At 37.7% G+C, this 20,542-nt stretch overlaps 1 protein-coding gene across 9 annotated transcripts in view; it reads right to left on the bottom strand.

Moving 5' to 3' along the window:
- Positions 1 to 20,542, bottom strand: part of FAM13A (family with sequence similarity 13 member A) — a 275,554-nt gene that overhangs the window by 119,019 nt on the left and 135,993 nt on the right. For all 9 annotated transcript variants that reach the window (XM_036026552.1, XM_036026543.1, XM_028505893.2 and 6 more), the window contains one exon: positions 11,157 to 11,320. In XM_036026552.1, coding sequence (XP_035882445.1) covers positions 11,157 to 11,320 — 164 coding nt within the window. The remainder of the gene's footprint in view (positions 1 to 11,156; positions 11,321 to 20,542) is intronic.

Genomic DNA, 20,542 nt, shown 5'->3' with positions numbered 1-20,542 from the left:
GGTGTGGCCCCTTCCAGGACCATGGGAGGGTTCTGCCACTTTGGGCCATTCTCTGTGCCTGAAAAGGGGCTAGAACTGAGGTCTGCAGCTCTGCCTATAGGGGTATGAATGGGTATACCCCCTCCAACACTCGTGGGTGGGTAGAATTTCACCTAGAATATGGCTGAGTGGGACTGAAGCTACATCATGGAGCTGTTCCAAGGATCCACAGACAAATCAAGTTCAATGAGCCTGCCTCTGGGGGCTTAAGGGTGTGTCCTGACAGATCCTTGGGCAGGCAGTAATACTCTGGATCATAGCTGGGAGGGGCTAGAGTGAGTGACAACACTCCTTTAGGATCCTCAGTCAGACTGAAATTGGTCAGCTGCCTCTGGGGTCAAGAGTCTCTTGCTAAGCGCTTGGGTAAATAAGGATTATTTCTAGACTAAGGCTGAGAGTGCCAGAGGAAGGTCAGGAGCCACTTCAGGGTTCATGGCTGGAACTGGGGTCAGTGGATCTATTACCTAAGGCATGGGTGAGCTGGCTTCAACCTGGTCCTTTGGAGGATGATGCTGGTTGGAGGACCAAGGCCAAATAGGGCTGTAGCTGAACCCAGGTCAGTAGCCACAGTTATGGAATCACAGTTTTGGAACCTGGCACTGGGTGTGGGCATACCTTCTTAAAATGGCCTGCTTCTGTCATGAGCTCTACCGGGGTTTTGTAGCCTATTACCTGGATCGCAAAGCTCCCACAGGGCACCTCTGTCCATGGATGGCTGCCAAATTATTGTTGCTGTGGGAGGATATGAGAGGGTGACCTCCTATTTTGTAATCTTGCTCTATAATTTTTAAAGCAAATATCAAGACAAAATCTGATACATGATTTAATTTTAAAGAGAATATCTGAAACCAAGATAGTTGGAAAGTGTGGGTTACATGGTGGTTGTAGGTATGAGAAAAAGACAGGTATGGATAGAACAAGGGGTGTCTTGTAGGCTGGGCACATGTCAGCTACTAAATGGTTTTGAGCAAAAGAATGGTCTGTTTACATTTCTGTGTCTGGAGAGGTGGTAAAGAGTCAGGTAGTGATGAGGCAGAATAAAGACAGTGAAATTGTCAAGGAACATTCTGGAATTGGTTGCCTATAAACAGAAGGTAAGAATGGGGCAAGAGAAAAGTTTGAGATATTTGAGGGATGAGGCTGAAAAGTCTGCTAGTTGGAGTGCCATAGGAGTATGGCTCAGTAGAGTGTTCCAGATGGGAGCTATAAATCCAGAAGTCATGCATAGAGTTAGGAGTTAAAGTTGTATGGAGATATAGGACCAACTTGTGTGAAGAATATGAATCCATAAGTTAGGAGAATGCAGAAAACAGCAATTATCAAACTATAAGGTGATGGAGGCCTAAACTGGGTTTGAGATCATTGGTGGAGGTAGGGGAGGAAAGGGATGTTGGAAATACTTGAAAAGGAAATACTGACAAGCTTTAGTGACTGACTAAATGAAAGGTTTGAGTATATGGTTGACAGAAGGAAACAGCCAAGTTGAGAGAGAAAGGGGGAAAAAAAAACAAGTTGTGTTTGGGCATAGTGACTTTATGGGAAAGGCTGAAGTAGAGATGACTGGCAGGCACCAGAAACTTAGAACTGAGTTCAGGTCCAAGACAGTGATTTGAATATCATCATTCTGAAACAAGATTACCTGTGGAAGGGACCACAGGCAGAGGAGAGCCAGTGGCCAAGGAAGGAGACTTGGATGGAGATTGCTGAATTTAGAGGGGGAAAGGAATGTCACAGTAGGAGGAAACAGTACAGGTAATGGGAAATTTTCAAGAATATGTGAAGCACCACGAGACATTCAGGATGATGAAAATGTTTTTAAGTAAAAAAGTTTGCAAAATATATTTCTGTGTAATTACACTGAAAGAAGTCTAGAAGAATGTATAACCAAACTGTAATAATAGTTACCTCTTGAAGACAGAGGAGGGAATTAGAATTGCAGAGCAAAAGATTCAGTGGAAACTTCAGTCTTATCAGTGATGTTTTAAATTTTTCTAAGAATATATTCTCTACATAATTCAAAACTATTTAAAAATATGAAACAAATGGATAGGAAAGCACTTTTAGAATAGAATAACTCTTTCAGGCAGAACAGCTCCTCCAGGGAAAGATCTGTTTAATGCACACTGAAAAGTGATTTATAGTACTTTCCTTCATTTACATATCAAATTAAGAACACTTCCTTAACATAAGCAAAGGCATTTTGACTCTATATTCTTCATCATATTACTTTAGGTAAGTAATTGTCATAGTCTGAGTAGCTATTTATTCATTCCTTTTACAGAAAATGAGAGCATTTTAATCACTCTGAATTATTTCTTTATGTAGGAATCGAGTACAAAACTTATCACTAATTTTTAGTATGCCTACAGGACTCTCATCTATGGGAAAGGAGACCATGAACTTCTGTTGATACAGAAGCACACTAGGTAACTTTCCTACTCATTAACAACAGGCCTCTACTTTTTTTTGTGATACTCCCAAGACGTTTTTCTGTTTTTATTTCCATGTCTCCCTGAAATATTGATCTCTTCAATAACTTTTGATTACAGCACAGTAAACCACAAACTGGAATCCTTCCAGGATGACAAAACAAAGAATTCTTCCTCCTTTTTCCTCCCTTCTATGAATCATCTTTCTTGAGGACCTGACCTTTATTTCTGCCACTGTGTTCTGTTACATTCCATAAGAAGTACAGAAGGAACAAATTCTCTTAAAATGTAACAAATAAAACTTCTTCTGCAGATAACATGTACTTATAACAATAGTGGTATTTTAGGAATTTCCAATCAAGTGACTGTCTTGTTAAAGCATATCCATTTCTCCTTATCCCAACATTTTTTTGTATTTGTATATTTTTAAATAATATTATTGAGGTATATTTTATACATCATAAAATCCAAGTTTTCAAGTGTACGGTTTGATGATTTTTAGTAAGTTTACATAGTGGTATAACTATCCCCATAAATCAGTTTCAGAACACTTTCATTGCCCCCAGTGAGGACCCTCAGGGCATCTGCAGTTCACCTCTGCCCCCCACCCCCAGCATATCACAACTCTACTTTATGTTTCTACAGATTTGCCTTTTCTGGACATTTCATATCAATGGAATCATACAATATATAGTTTCTTGAATCTTCAATCTGACTTTATAGAACAAAACTAGAGATTTTCCACTGGCTTTAAGAAAATTACACATTTAAGGAAATACTTTACCTTTCAAATAAAACATTATAATTACTATTTAACATCTAAAGACTAAAGATAAAGATATCAATCCTGTTCTCAAAAAGTTTAAAAATTTTAAAATTCCGAAAGTAATGTTATATTATAGTGCTAGAAACATGAAAAGCATGATCATTTACCTATTTTGCATGTTAAAAAAAATAAGATAGTTAAATCCCTTAAGTTTCAAATTATTTTAACATGTTGCACTTTCCATATAATACAAAACTTTTACTCATTTAGGATGAAATGTAATTTTCCCTTCAAAGAAAATTTTTAAATGGCGTGTTTATTAACATACTAGTTAATAGCTATAGTTTTTGTATTGTTTTATTCCTTGGTATATTTAAAAGGAAAAATACAAGAATATCATGTGTAGCAAGAGGGACCAGACTGTTCCAGCCTTGCTCATGGGATGAACCTGTCCAATAACCTCCTTTCTGTGACTGCCTTGGACCCCCCAGACCTGTACACTGTGCTTACATCGTGGAGAAGGACAGGCATTTGCTTTTTTAAATGTAGGCATGTATGATTAGAAATTGTGTTTTTCAGTCTGTGGGAAATTCTAGTAAGCACACATCTTAATGATAAAACAGAATTCTTAAGAGTATTTTAGGAATTGCTTCTGTCAGTTTTAGATGATGTAGATGGATTAACTAATGCTTTCACTGAATGAACATGTCACTAAACACTCTGTCTTCAGTTCAGAATTCAGTATAAAATAGATCACTCCACTAAGTTCTACCAAAATAAAAAGATATTTAACCTTAAGCTTTTCTCATGAAGCCACTCTAACTGTAAGAAATTGTATTAAAATTAGAGAAATGATTTTTTATATCATTGTATCTTCAGTGCCAATTTTAGACAATTATAGAAATAAAGAAAAATGTTATTCATCTTAATACATAATGTCTCAAGATATAAATTGGTCAATAAGCAGTAAATTATATTTAGCTCCTCTTTGGCTTCTCAAAACATCACATTTTAAAATGTGTTAATCCTCTGTGCTTTTATTTTTATGGCCACTGCCTTGAGAGCAGAAAAATAATAAACACTTGCTGGTAACAATGCCTCTTTCCATTACATCTCAAGAAGAAATGGGGCTATGTGTAACAACTGAAACTAAGAGGTGAAAAAATCAAAGTGATTCAACCTGTGACAAAATATTGAACAAAGTCTAAACTCAAAAAATTCAAAGTTATAAAAAACATAAAAAATCACTGTTAGCCAAAAATTCCTTCTGAAAAGTCCTAGAAATCTGCTGAAAGTCACAATGTTGTGTATAGATGTGTTACACTAATTTTAATAAGAGTAAACAGTGATTTTGTTTTATAATCATAGGTCAAACAGAAATAGATTTTACCCAATTTTTTTCCTTTTTAAAGAATAAAAAAAAATGAATATCTCCAAGATGGCGGCATAGGTAAACACGGCTTGCCTCCTCGCACAACCACATCAAAATTACAACTAAACTACAGGAAAACCATCACTCAAAGCCATCAGAAATTGAATTGAGTGGAAGTCAGACAACTACAGAATTAAAGAATCTACATCCATTCAGACTGGTAGTAGGGGTGGAGAGTCAGAGTGGGGAGAGTCTGACATCCATGTGTGGTGGATAAAAATTCTGGAGGGGTATCTTGGGAGCCAGGAGTCCCAGCTCCACACCCCCCAGCCCAGGGTTCCGGTGCCAGGAAGATAAGTTCCTATACCTTCTGGCTGCAAAAACCAGTGGGGATTGAGTCAGTGGAAGAAACTTCTGGAGTCCCAAGCAGTCCCCCTTAAAGAGCCCACACACGCACTTGGACTCACTCTATCTGAGCTCCAGCACCAGGTAGCAGCTTGAAAGACACCAGTGGCATACAGGGAGGAGCTGAAGTGTCTGGCATCAAGGCAGGATCTGGGAGACAGCTATCCCCCAGACAGAAAGGTGGGCAGAGGCTATTGTCCCATTTCTGTACCCACCCCCCAAAGCCATACGCTGGCAGGTGGGTGCCACATCTGAGACTCCATAAACCTGGATAACACTATTTGCTCAGCCCTGGAGATCCTCTGAGACTTTCTCCCACCCAACTTGGGCCCACCCAAACTGTTAATGGTGACTTTTTCATATGAATGGCTGATCTTGCCTCATGTTTCACAACTTCCTCAATCCTATCAAACATGCAACAGCCGAACTCAGTAAGCCCCTAGCCCCTGTACCTCTTGCTAAGGGGCCCCACACCTAGCACTATCAGCAGCCAGCTTGGATTCACTGCTTGGCTTCACCTGGGAATCTCCAGGCCTAGCACAAATAGCAGCCATGTCAGATTACTTTATAGCTCATGCAGAGTGGTCCAGGGCAGAACACAGGTGTGGACTGACCTTGGCCTGGGAATACCCAGAGCCTGTGTACCCAGTAGACAGCTACAGACCATGCTGGAGCACCATCACCCTGCCCCTGACAGCTGATCCTCCATGGAGGGCAGAGATTGGTGGTCAGTGGTCACAGCCAATCCTTGCAGCTGACTGGCCTGGGTAAGTCCCTCCCATTGACCTGACAACAACCAAGGCTCAACTACAAGAGGAGTGTGTACTCAGCCCACATAGAGGGCACACCTCAAGTACCCAGCTTGGGTGATAGGGTAGGCTGTGCCACTGGACCTCACCAGGATACTTACTACATTAGGCCACACTACCAGGACATGGAGTCAAAGCAGGTCTGTCTAACACATAGAAACAAACATGGGGAGGCTGCCAAAATGAGGAGACAAAGAAACATGGCCCAAATGAAGGAACAGATCAAAACTCCGGAAAAAGAACTAAACAAAATAGAGAAGAAGTGCGATCTATCAGATGCAGAGTTCAAAACACTGGTTACAAGGTTGTTCAAGGAACTTAGTGAGGGATCAACAACATAAGAAAGATACAGTCAGAAATGAAGGATACACTAATTAAAATAAAGAACAGTTTACATGGAAACAACAGTACTGTGGAATAAGTCAAGAATCAAATCAATGATTTGGAACATAAGGAAGAAAAAAGCATTTAATTAGAATATCAAGAAGAAAAATAAATCTAAAACAAAACAAGGATAGTGTAGGCAGCCTCTGGGACAACTTCAAGCATTCCATCACTTGAATCATAGGGGTGCCAGAAAGAGAACAGAAAGAGCAAGAAATTAAAAATCTATTTGAAAAAATAATGGAATAAAACTTCCCTAATTTGGTGAAGGAAATGGAAATGGAAGTCCAGGAAGCACAGGGAGTCCCAAACAAGATGGATGCAAGAAGCCCCACACCAGAACACATCATAATTAAAATGCCAAAGGTTAAAGTTAAAGAGAGAATCTTAAAAGCAGCAAGACAAAAGAAGTTAGTTACCTACAGGGGAGTTCCCATAAGACTGTTAGCTGATTTCTCAAAAAAATTTTGCAGGCAAGAAGGGATTGGCAAGAAGTATTCGAGTCATGAAAAGTGAGGACTTGTAGCCAAGTGTGCTCTACCCAGCAAAGCTATCATTGAGAATCAAAGGACAGATAAAGATCTTCCAAGACAAGAGCTAAAAGAGTTCATCATCCCCAAACCATTATTATTTGAAACATTAAAGGGACTTATTTAAGAAAAAGAAGATCAAAGCTATGAAAAATTAAATGGCAATAAATATATATCTATCAACAATTTAATCTAAAAACAAATAAGTCAACAAGAAGAACAGAGACAGAACCATGGGTATGGAGAGTGTTTTGATGGTTGCCTGGTGGGAGAAGGTGTGGGGGAATGGGTGAAGAGATGAGGGGATTAAGAAACATAAAATATGTAGTTACAGAATAGCCATGAGGATGTAAAGTACAGTATAGCAAATGGAGTAGCCAAAGAACATATATAGACATGACCCCTGGACATGAACAATGGCATGGGGATTGCCTGAGGAAGTAGAGGGTGCTGGGTCGAGGAGGACAAAGGGGGAAAAAACTGGGACAACTGTAATAGCATAATCAATAAAATATAATTAAAAATAAATTAAAATTAGTACTAGGGAAAGCTCAGATAATAGCTTCTTGACAATTGCTTGAAACAAAGTTGGTAAGCCAAAGTAAATATTGTATTAGGGAAGAGGGACATAATAATACACTTCACACATACTGCCAGCCTTTGTGTTTAAAACCAGGGGAACTAATAAACTGTTAAAAAGTGGAATCTTACCTAAAGATTTAGAGAAAAGTGTTGTTCGTGTACATGCAAAACACACTATTTTTATCTATTTAAAATTTATTAACTAACAAATACCTTGTTCTGGAAAGTAACTGTAATGAAAACAGCTTTGTATGTTTATTTTTGAAATGAAAATTGGCACAATGTCTATTCTGTTACTTCAAAGATCTATAAATGACTTAAAACTTATTTTTAGTTAAAATTATTTTAAGTATCTCCACTTGTCTTTTGATGATTTGTATCACAATCTATTAACAGGTATACAAAAAGTAAAAATCTCTGAACAGATACTACTGATTTCAATAGAAGCAAGATGCTGACGGATCGTCTGCTTGACAGCAGGTAGCAAGGTTTGTCGTTCCATTTAAACCTGCAAGGTTGCTGAGTGTGATGGAGTCACTCCTTAAAGGTTGTACTTTAAAAAACTTGCTAAGTATATAGGAAATTCATAAACATTAATATGCATTTGTTTGAACTGGCATATGCTGAGCAGCGGAACAAAGAGTGGCTAGAGGAAAGTTAGCAGAGCCTTCTCTCCATAATTTCACTTGAGTTGTATCTCAGAAGCACTTGGTTTGTATCTCATTCTCCAAACAGGAAGCTCTTTTCTTGTTACTTTTAGAAGCAGGAAACTTTTTTCTTTTCTGACTCAGTGAGTAAGAATGAAGGTATAAACAACAAACATTTGAAATTTTCTTTTCATCATTTAACTTCAGGCATTTTGGCATAATTTTTTAAAAATTAATTTGGGAAGATAACATCTACACTAGTTCTTGTTAGCCAGCTGGTTGACCCTGGTTTTTAAACTAAAGAAGGAAACATTAAAAAGTCCCAGTGTTTTGTATCTGTGCCCCTTATTCTCTTCTAAAGTGTTCCTCATTAACCTAGGCTAGTTCTAGTTCTTCTGCTGATCACACCCTTCCTTTGAGGAACAGGCTTGTTCTTCGACTGCCTACTGCACACGGTCAGGGGCCCACTCCTTCACAGAGGCTAAGATGTGAAGACACCCTCACCGTGCACAAGGTGCCCACCTGCCTTACTCAGGGAGTCACTACTTGGTCTCTGGATTCCGTCCTGGAGGTCCTTGTTCTATTATTTTCTGCTCTGTAACATCAGCTTCTTTCTCTCCATGAACACCACTTGTTATGTTTATAAACCTACACACATATTTCATTTATTAAAGTACTATTATAATATCCCAAATGAAGCAAAAACAAACAACCCAACCCTAAAACTCCTCTAAGCAAGAGCCCATCTCTCTCTTTCCTCAGGAAGGGCACACTGACTTGTCCACATCTTGTTCTAGGTGACCACAATGACTTCGCCAGGTCTCTCAGTTTGCACTGGGTTGTCTCATGGCCTCTTTGTTGCTCTCCCAGCACCTCTTACACTTCTCTTAGTCTTTCCTTCTGCATTGTTGGATCTTTTCTAAAATACAAGTCTGTTTATATTATTTTTCTGTGTATATTTCTTCCATCACTCCTCATCATCTTCAAGAGAAAGTGTAAACTCCTTAATACAGGGTACATGGTCGGACCTATTTAGCTTAGCCTCTTCTCTATTCTGACCTCCAGATGTCCTGAACACACTGCTGCACCAGCCACTCTCCTCCAAGTTGTCCTCACTGCCCTGAATGTCCTTGCCTGTGTCGGGTTTTTTTCCAAGGTAAGGGGAACCCTTATCTTGATTTCCCTGCCCAGTAAACTTCTACTTAGCCTCCTAGCCCTCCTCCAAAAGTCCCTCTCCTTCTGAAACCTTCTCTGACCCTAATCTCCCCATGTGGTCTGTGTCATTTCTCTGTCTTCACACAGCAGCCTATGGACAATAGTTGAAGCTTCTTAAGAAGGGTGCCTGAATCTTATTTATGACTTTCTCACCAGCCCACTTCACAGTGCCTGGTACATATTAGGCACTCACTAAATGTGTATTTAATGATAACTATTGAATTTCTATTCTGTGTTCTCTGTCCCCCTAAACACAGGACTTATGTGTCTTCTCTGAATCCCCAGCAACCAGCAAGTAAGTATGCCAAATAAATTGATCTCGATAAAAAGTAGCAACTGCTGAAGGAACCAACAATATAACCACTTCCAAACTCGGGCTCTTCCAACAGACCTCCATGCTATGATGGAAGGCTACTTTTTCTGATATACCAACTTACCATGGTTCCCATCACAGATCCCTCCCCAGCTGAAACTCTCACTGGCATCCTATTACCTGGACGCCTCCTTATCTCAGTTCTTTTGCTCTTCTTTGATCCTTATGGGATCACTCCTCCTCCTGCCCCTTGATGTCTCAGTTCAGGCCTCTCCTAATCACTCAAACTAAACTATTTGTCTCCGAGTTAGTCTATTGCATGAACCTGCTTTAGTTTCTCAATGCCCCCATTTATGGAAGCTAAAATGACTCTTTTCATGGGCCTTTTTCTATTTTTTTTCTAAACGTCTTGCTATTACCTCCTTCATCAGAATGGAAGGGCCATAAACACAAGGGCCTGGCTGGCTTTGTCCTGTGCTGCGTCCCCTGTCCTAAAGGGCCGAACATCTGATCTGTGAAGACTGAATATAAAAACAATCCCGGATGGCAGTCAAGGTCCTTGATGGCCTGGCCTTACTTTACCTTCCCAGGCTATCTCTGGATAATTCCTTTTGTGCCACCTGTCCGATATTTCTGGACAGGTGTTTTACAGCGCTTCCTAACTAGGCTTATCTGTAAGAGCCTTGTCTTTTTTTCCCCTCAATTTAAATTATCTTCATCTTTTAAATCCAACAAAAACTTCATCTTTTCTATAAGACAATCCAAAGTGGTAAGCTCTTTAACTATATTATTTACCTATTTAATGTCTCAAATATCTTTCAATTCTTTAGGGCTCCCTGTCTTTTAACAAAACTTTTTAAATTTCAGAAACAGGTTTTAAGTTATAAAAAGTAAAAGCATTCTTAAAACAGAATTCTTTATGCTATAAGTAAATAAGATTCATACTCCATTTTACTCATTTTTTAAAAAATTGCATGCCTTTTTCTTCAAGTATACCAAAATAGTTTGTTCTGTGCAACATAATGGTTAAAAGGCAACATTCAAAATTTGTTAGTGAGACTGGATTCCAGTAACAACTCTGATGTCCACTTTAATTGTAGATAATATTGGCCACTGAACATACTATGAAAAGGCATAACTCTTCCAATTTTTATTTGAGTGTACAACATGTTCCGATTGATTATATAATTTGTTTTTTCTTTAAAATTTTATTTATTTATTTTTAGAGGAGGGGAAGGGAGGGAGAAAGAGAGGGAGAGAAACATCTGTGCACAAGAAAAACATTGACCAGTTATCCTTTGCACTCCCTCAACTGGAGACCCAGCCAGCAAACCAGGCATGTGCCCTGACAGGGAATCGAACTGGTGACCCCTTGGTTTGTGGGATGATGCCCAACTCACTGAGTGACACCAGTCAGGGCCATAATTTGTTTTAATATAGAAATAAAATATAACAAAGCAGGAATGCTTCTGTGATAAGAACTATTAGTCATAATATTCTCAAATCTCACAGTGAATTATAAATGGTTTTACTGATCAGCATCCTGTTGACCCCAGTGGTAATAAATACAAACAGTAATAAATACAAACATATCTACATATCTGGGCCTGTACATCAGAGAAGAGAATGCAATATGTAACATGTAAACAAAGAAAACATGCCAACCTGGATACCAACTTGGCCCCACAAACGTCCTCTGCTGAATTCATGCCATTCCAGCAGGGTTTTCTATGACTGAGCCGCAGGCTGACCTGAGGAACACCATCGGATAGCTCTGCTTGTGGTACCCTGTAGACCTGAATAGATCCCTCACTCTTGGACTTTGGGATCTAGAAAATAAAATTTAAAAGAGAGAGACAGAGGAATTAAAAAATCCTTCAAATTAAGTTACTGGAGATAATTTAAATTTATTAATAATCTAATTAATATATTAACAATCCAAAAGTATCAATGTAGGTGTGGATTTTAAAATACATATAAAAATTCTTATATAGCAAAGAGCACAGTGAAGGGGAGATACCAATTTTCTGTGATCATGGTATCTCCCCTGCCAGGTAAGTATATGGAAGATACCAACATTTCCAAGGGGAACTTTCAAACCATATGTGGCCCATGCTCCTCTCCGGCATTCTGATACAAATCTTCTCAGGCCTAACACTCCTTAGAATAATTATTCTATATAGTAAGAGATTATGAGAGTATATCAGATTGTAACCTGGAGTGAAGGAAATAAAAAATACAAAGAGGCAGAAAAAAATACTGAAAATCACTGAGTAAAGAATGCCAATGTCAGAAAGATGTCTAGACATATTTTCTACCAACAAGCAAACTACACACCAGTTTGTTAATAATTTCTATTGCAATCCTCTTTATAGAGCAAATTATGATAAATAATTTATAATTAAGGAAATAAATAGGGAAAACACAACTTTTCAGTACTCTTGTATCTCTGAAATCATGGGCAACGCAAGCGCCAAATACTGGGTGTACTAACTTCTCACATCTGAGGTTATGTGCTCCCTCCCACACCAGAAATACCCTCGTGCTCTCTTATTCTACACCATAAAGAATGTGAATACAACCAATATTGTTTTCCTAAAAATGTATATCAATCATGTTGGAATTGTAGAAAAATTTCAAACCCTTGGATCAACTCATATCTAGGATGCTGGTTTTTCCACCTGGAATGTCATCAGCTCATCACTGGCCACTCATGGATTGTAGAAGAGCAAACCAAACCCTAACTTTCTTTGAAGTTGAGATAAGAATCCACTACCCACACTGCTTCTCCAACTAACCTCAGGTTTTAATGAGCTTTCTCAACTTTGAATCCCTGTAGCACAATCTACACTTGATAACATGCCATGTGCTACCTTAAACTTCATTCATAATTATGCTAATTTGCCAGATTATATGACCTGAACTAGATCTCTGGAGACAGAGATTACAGCCTCATCTTCTTGCTATTTCTCTTCTATTCCTTCCCTCTCTTCCTCTTCTTTATGTTATTATTTTTAACATTTTACCATAAAGTAGCAACATTTTGAACCCATTAATAAATACATACTGTCACACAACACAAGTTTCAATGACAAGATATTCCCAAGATACTGACTGACCAAGAGACTAGGATAATAGGGGGACAATTATGTACATACATATATAAAAATTCATGTCTCTAGGAGGATTACATAAAAATTATATATAAAGATAATTTAGAAAAGAGTTAAACTTAGCAAGAAGCAAATACGCAATAAAAGCTAGCTTTCAACCCTGGCTGGTGTGGCTCAGTAGACTGAGCACCGGTCTGTGAACCAAAGGGTTCCTGGTTCGATTCCCCAGCCAGGGCAGTCCTAGGTTCCCAGTAGGGGGCATTTGAGAGGCAACCACACATTGATGTTTCTCTCCCTCTCTTTCTCCCTTCCTTCCCCTCTCTAAAAACAAATACAGTAAAAAAAAAAAAAAAAAGAAAGAAAAAAAGCTAGCTTTCATTTTGTTGTCATATAAAATCTGTCCAAATCTGATTATTACCAATTAACAGTTTGGTTGCATTGCTCTATAGGGCATTCATAAGCTAATGAAAACCAAGGAAAACAAGAAAACAATTTTAGAAATTATAAACTAACTATAGTTATAGAGTACTGCAGCTGATTCCATTTGCCAGTTTACATCAATCTAAATGAATTTCAGTGCTAATTTAATTTCTATAGAAATAGATATTATTTTCATTAACCATAATTATATAATTTATAATATGTACTAATTATTAATATATACCAAAGTAGTAAAGAATTGAGCTTGTTCAAAGAACCTGAAAATACCACATGAAGCTTATGGGTTATTTATAAAGTTTGCTAGAAAAAAAGTAGCTCAGTAGCTCTGAGACTGATGTAAGTGTAGAATCTATACACATATTCTGAAGGGAATGTACACTTTTAAAAGTGATTAATGAAATATTCTTGAATATGTACCTTAAGGCTATACATTTTCACTATAGAAAATATTAGGAAAAAAATGAAGAGTGATTTTAAACCCTGCTGTTTTAGTGATATAATTAATTTCAGTAATGTATTAACTTTGAGAGAAAGGAAGAGATCATTTTCTTTACTATATCTAGAATTGAGGTTTTTAGGAATACATGATTTTAGCCTTGGCCTTATAAAGTAGGCAGAGGGGATAGTTTTACTTGTGTGCTTCTGGGTGTCCATTTCAGGCTGTCTACAGTGTAGTGAACTGGGAGGTGGTGCTCAAGGCCCCTTTCATCACGGAAGTCTCTGAGGAGGACTATGACACCAGCCAGCTGAGCCCAAGGGTACAAGGAACATGTAATTATTGTGTGGCTTTAAAGCAGTGGTTCTCACTTGAACCAATTTTGTCTGTAAACATTTTGGGTTGTTGTTGATGGGAGTGAAGATGTGTGCTATTGGAATCTGGTGGGCAGAGGCCAGGGATGTGACTAAACATTCTACAATTAACAGGACAGCTTACCATGAAAAAAATTATTTGGCTCAACATGTCAGTGGAGCTGAAGTTGAAAAACTCTGCTTCATGGATGGGAAGAAGAAATGTGTATTGAGGCAGCTCCTCTTGATATACTTTTCTTCTAGTTCCATACTCCTTTTTTTTTTTTTTTTTTGGCATTGGCATGTTAAGATGTAATAGGTCAAAATTAACTTTTAGCGGGAACGGGCAAGCTCTTAGGCCTGCCTTGTCTAGACAAATGTCACTAATGCATCACGAGGCTCAGCAAAGCTCTGCTGGGCAGGGACTCCAAATTGGGACAGAAGCCTTATTACTCTGTAATAAATGGAGTGAGTGTGTCTGGAAAGACCACCTGCAGCCTTCTCATAATGTGTGGCTGTGGCAGGAAAATGGCTACTGGTTTGGATTCTGGTTGGGTGACTAGCTCCCTCTTTCCACTGAACATATCCACTAATTCACACCACACTTTGCTTCTTTATGTTAGTGTTTTCTTCATGATAACTTTTGTGCTTGAGGGTGAGAAATCTAAAAGATCCCAAACCATCTATGAAAAATATTTTGTTCAGAAGAATTCTGCCACTGGCTATTTGAGATAAGGATCTGTGTGATTTATGTGTACAACTAAAATACTAACAATTCCAGAAATCTTAAAAAGAGCACATTCCATGCATGTATTTGCAGGTATGGGATAGTCTGATTAAGAAGGAATTTAAGCGACTCTAGTATTTGAGATGCAATGGGATTGGAAACAAAAGAATAACTTTTAAGAATATAAAATTAGAAAATATTTTCTTAGGTGAGCATTTTAGTGAGAATTTACTCTGTGTAAGACACGTTTTCAAGAGGTTTACATAAATTAATTCTCACAGTATTTAATTCTCACAGAACAACCCCAAGAGACAGGGACTACTATTATTTTATTATTACCATTTATCTATGAGGAAACTGAGTGATAAAGAGTTTGAGTTATCTGTCCCAGTGACTTAGTGGCAAACTACACATACAGCCCAGATAATCAAGCCTCAGTACCTGTGCCTACCACTACTCTCTTCATTTGGTTTCATGGTAAGTATCAGAATTGCAAGAAGGAAAGACATTTTTACATAAAAGCCACATTAGAGCCCCAGAGTGCAACTCATTTTCTTCTCTCTTTTTTTTGGTGCTTTGATAGTTAAAACTTTCCATAACTTTATTTCTCTGGTGCCCCCTGAACCATTGTAGTAAAATAATCTCTGGGAAAAAATCAAATATGAGGACAAAACTACATGAAAAATATGCTCATCATATTTTTATTTGTAACAGGCAAAAACGTAAGCATTCTAAATAGCCGAATTACTATAATGGGTAATTTGGGTACATCTATATGATGAAAGATTATTCAGCCATTATCCTGTCTACAGAATTTTTAATGAGACTGTGAAATAATTTTGCTATGACATATAATATAGTATGAACTCAGCAATAAAAATGTGTAGAGATAGCTATATTCCTTCAATAAAGCTCAGATCATTATACCATACTTAAAACATACATGACTAAATCTCAAAGGCCAAAAAACAAATTGCTACAAACTACACTACAAATCTTTTAAGATGATCTTATCTTTAAAAATCAAACAAAGCTGAGGGGTGGGGGCATAAGGGGACTAAATAATAATGGAAAAAGTACAATAAAGATTAAACGACCAAAAAAATCAAACAAAGAATCCAGTATCTGAAAAACATGTTGGCTCTCATTTCCCAATATCTGGATGTGACTAAATATAAAAAAGTCATAAAAAAACCATGTGACTCAACTTAATATTTATCCATATGATCCGTCACTGTGAGGGCACAGCAGTAAGCTGTAGGTGCAGGCCTGCTGCCTCCTGGGCGAGTGCTGATAGGAGCCGTCTGCCCTGCAGAAGCAGAGCCAGGGAACGGCAGGTGCATCTGAAGCAGGAGAGACTCAGTTTTCTGCACAGGGAACTGTTTCCCCAAAATCCATGGCTCCCTTTCCTTTGTGTAGATGAAGTGGATTTCCACTTATTATGCTTCTTCTCAGAAAAGTAATGTGCATATTAGTCAACTGCAGGAGAATTTTTAATAATTTACTGTGCTATTATGAAATAGTAAATAATAGTTTTTAAAACTATTGTGTTCTCTAGAACCATCCATGCTGTCACAAAGGGTAAAATATACTTTTTTATGGCCAAGTAGTATTCCATTATGTAAATGTATCATTACGCTAAGTGGAAATAGGCTAGTCATGATTTCACCCATATGTGGAATCTAATGAACAAACTGAAATAATGAGCAAAATATAGTCAGACTCACAGATAGAGAGCAAGCTGACAGCTCTGGGGGGCAGAAGGGTGGAGGGTGGAGGGATTGGGCAAAACAAAAAAAGGACTCATGGACGTAAGCAGCAGTGTGTAGACTGAGTGGGTGGGTGCAGATGGAAGAGGGTGTAGTATAAGGGGGATAAATAGTAATGCAAAAAACACAAAAATAAACTATTAAAATTATTATTATAAATAACAACTTTTTAAAAGCTTAAGCATAACAAACTAATGTTTTCATTCTAGGAATCATCCTAAGCACTGGTCAGTTTCTGGGCTTGTATTTTGAAATTACAAAATTTGTTAAGTCTGTTCTTTTCATAATCAGGTACTTCGAGAGATTATTAGAATAAAGCAAAACATTATACTCACAGCTCAAGTGATAAAGAAAGACTGTGATAGAAGGAAGAAAGCAGAAAAGTTAATTTTTAACATTTATACTTTCTAAATAAATTTCATTAGACATCTTAACATGCTCGACCTTTTCTTTCCTCCACTTGTCATTTGCATGAAAGAGGGCAAAGCCTCTAGCTTTTCTTCAAACTCATTCAACTCATACTCTTGATAAAAAACAGTGAAATAAAGTACCAGAGAAAAGATGTTTAACTCTAATTTCTTTTTTAAAAGGCAGGCATTTCTAGTTTACAAACTTCAAAAACATCCTAACTCTAAAGAAAGCCTGATTTTGTCTAAAAATGTTTAACTTTGCCTTTTAAAAGTGAGGTTTGTTTTCTAAATAGCTGCAATTCTGATAAACAATTTGGCCAATCCATTATGTGCCAGCTACAATGTTAATTAATGTTCATTTTTTTCCCCTCAGAAAGTTATTAATGTGCTTTAGGGAATTTTGAGGATTTGTTTCTTATATATACCTTTCTCTTTCTTGCTTTTTTATTTTTTGTAAAAATAGGTCAATGTTTTTTTTTACTTATTTTTTTTTATTTTAATCATTGTTCAAATACAGTTTTCTCCTTTTTACTCCCAATCCAGTCCCCCCTCTCACCCCTCCCCACTTCCCTCCCATTACCACCCTCCCCTTAGTTTATGACCATGTGTCCTTTAAGTTTGTTCCTGTGAACCCTTCCCACTGTTCCCTTAAATTCCCTCTACTCTCTTCTGTGGGCACTGTCAACCTGGCCTCTATTTCACTGTCTTTGGTTATATTTTGCTTGTTTCTTTGTTTTGTTATTTAGGTTCCTGTTAAAGGTGAGATCATATGGTATTTGTCTTTCACTGCCTGGCTTGTTTCGCTAAGCATAATGTTTCCCAGCTCCATCCATGCTGTTGCAAAGCGTAGGAGCTCCTTCTTTCTTTCTCCTGCATAGAATTCCATTGTGTAAATGTACCATAGTTTTTTGATCTATTCATTTACTGATGGGCATCTTGGTTGCTTCCAGCATCTAGCTATTGTAATTGTGCTGCTATGAACATTGGGATGCATAGGTTCTTTTGAATTGGTGTTTTAGTATTCTTAGGACAGAGTCCCAGCAGTGGAATTGCAGGGTCAAAAGGCAGATCCATTTTTAGTTTTCTGAGGAAGTTCCATACTGCTTTCCATAGTGGTTGTACCAGTCTGCAGTCCCACCAACAGTGCACTAGGGACCCCTTTCTCCACAACCTCTCCAACACTTGTTGTTTGTTGCTTTGTTTATGATGGCCATTCTGTCTGGTGTGAAGTGGTATCTCATTGTGGTTTTAATTTGCATCTCTCTGATAGCTAGTGATATTGAACATCGTTTCATGTGTCTTTGGATTTTCTGTATGTCCTCGGAGAAGTGTCTGTTCAAGTCCTTTGCCCACTTTTTAATTGGGTTGCTTGTCTTCTTAGAGTGCAGTCTTGTAAGTTCTTTATATATTTTGGAGATTAAACCCTTGTCTGAGGTATCATTGGCAAATATGTTTTCCCATCCAGTTGGTTCTCTTTTAATTTTGATACTGTTTTCTTTGGCTGTGCAGAAGCTTTTAATTTTGATGAGGTCCCATTTGTTTATTCTTTCCTTTATGTCCCTTGCTCTAGGGGACACGTCAGTAAAAACGTTTCTTCGTGAAATATCTGAGATTTTCCTACCTACGTTCTCTTCTAGGACTTTAATGGTGTCACGTTTTATATTTAAGTCTTTTATCCACCTTGAATTTATTTTTGTAGATGGTGTAAGTTGGTGTTCAAGTTTCATTTTTTTGCACGTGGCTGTCCAGTTCTCCCAACACCATTTGTTGAAGAGGCTATTTTTACCCCATTTTATGTTGCTGCCTCCTTTGTCAAATATTAATTGACCATAGAGACTTGGGCTTATTTCTGGGCTCTCTGTTCTGTTCCATTGGTCTATGTGCCTGTTTTTATGCCAGTACCAGGCTGTTTTGATTACAGTGGCCGTGTAGTATAGTTTAGTGTTGGGTATTGTGATCCCTCCTACTTTACCCTTCTTTCTCAAAATTGCAGCAGCTATTCAGGGTTGTTTATAATTCCATATAAATTTTTGAAGTGTTTGTTCTATGTCTGTGAAATATGCCATTGGTACTTTAATAGGTTTTGCATTGAACGTGTAAATTGCTTTTGGTAGTATGGACATTTTGATGATATTAATTCTTCCAATCCATGAACACGGTATATGTTTCCATTTGTTTGTGTCTTCATTGATTTCTCTCTTCAGTGTTGTGTAGTTTTCTGAATACAGGTCTTTTACCTCTTTGGTTAGGTTTACTCCTAGATATTTTATTTTTCTTTTTGCTATCTCAAATGGGAGTTTTTCCTTGATCTCTGTTTCTGCTGTTTCATTGTTGGTGTACAGGAATGCCTTTGATTTCTGGATATTGACTTTGTATCCTGCTGTTTTGCCAAATTCATTTATTAGGTCAAGCAGCTTTTTGGTAGAGTCGATAGGATTTTCTATGTATACTATCACGTCATCTGCAAACAGTGACAGTTTTGTTTCCTCCTTTCTGATTTGGATGCCTTTTATTTTTTTTTCTTGTCTGACTGCTGTGGCTAAAACTTCCAGTACTATATTGAACAGAAGTGGTGAAAGTGGACAGCCTTGTCTTGTTCCTGATCTTAGTGGAAAAGATTTTAATTTTTGCCCACTGAGTATGATGTTGGCTGTAGGTCTCTCATATATGGCCTTTATTATGTTGAGGAATGCTCCCTCTATTCCCACTTTGCAGAGTGTTTTTATCATAAATGGGTGCTGTACCTTATCAAATGCTTTTTCTGCATCAATTGATATGATCATGTGGTTTTTGTCTTTGCTTTTGTTTATGTGATGTATTACATTTACTGACTTGCGAATATTGAACCATCCTTGCATCCCTGGAATGAATCCCACTTGGTCATGGTGTATGATCTTTTTAATGTATTGTTGGATGCGGTTTGCCAGTATTTTGTTGAGGATTTTAGTGTCAATGTTCATCAGTGATATTGGCCTGAAGTTTTCTTTCTTTGTTGTGTCTTTATTTGGTTTTGGAATTAGGATGATGTTGGCCTCATAAAAAGAGTTTGGGAGACTCCCATCTTTTTAGATTTTTTGGAATAGTCTGTGAAGGATAGGGGTTAGCTCTTCCTTAAATGCTGTGTAGAATTCTGTGAAACCATCTGGTCCCAGGCTTTTGTGTGTTGGGAGTTTTTTGATTACTGCTTCAATTTCTTTTGTTGCTATTGGTCTGTTCAGGCTTTCTCTTTCTTTTTCATTGAGTTTTGGAAGGTTATATTTTTCTAGAAAGTTGTCCATTTCACCTAGGTTTTCAAATTTCTTGGCATACAGTTCTTTGTAGTAATTTCTTACAATCCTTTGTATTTCTGTGGTATCTGTTGTAATCTCTCCTCTTTCATTTCTGATTGTGTTTATTTGGGTCTTCTCTCTTTTTTTCTTGAGTCTGCGTAAAGGCTTGTCGAAAATGGGTCGATGTTAATGTTATAACTTAGTAAGATCTCATCTTGAACTAAGTTTTAGAGTGAATCTGTACTTTAGCATAAAATCAGTCTAACTCTGTTAAAAAATTTACTGATATGGGAAAAGACAGAAATTTCACAATTTTAAAAGAAGTTTATCTTGAAATATAAGCTTTCAGATCAACTACAGGTTGACAGTGTGGCCCAAGCAAGTAATAAGCCCCTTAGCACTTGGTTTTCCTCAACTCTTCCCTTCTCACATCCTCTCTCCTCTACAAAACGTAGTGCCCACATGGCAGAAATTTGGGTCTGTTTTGTCAGTTGCTGTAGCCTCTGCATCCTAGAATAGCACCTAGCAAATAA

Source organism: Phyllostomus discolor, chromosome 1 (assembly GCF_004126475.2).
Source record: "Phyllostomus discolor isolate MPI-MPIP mPhyDis1 chromosome 1, mPhyDis1.pri.v3, whole genome shotgun sequence".
Lineage (NCBI taxonomy): Eukaryota > Metazoa > Chordata > Mammalia > Chiroptera > Phyllostomidae > Phyllostomus > Phyllostomus discolor.
Note: the sequence above shows the minus strand (reverse complement) of the source record. Positions and strands in the feature narration are given on the sequence as shown.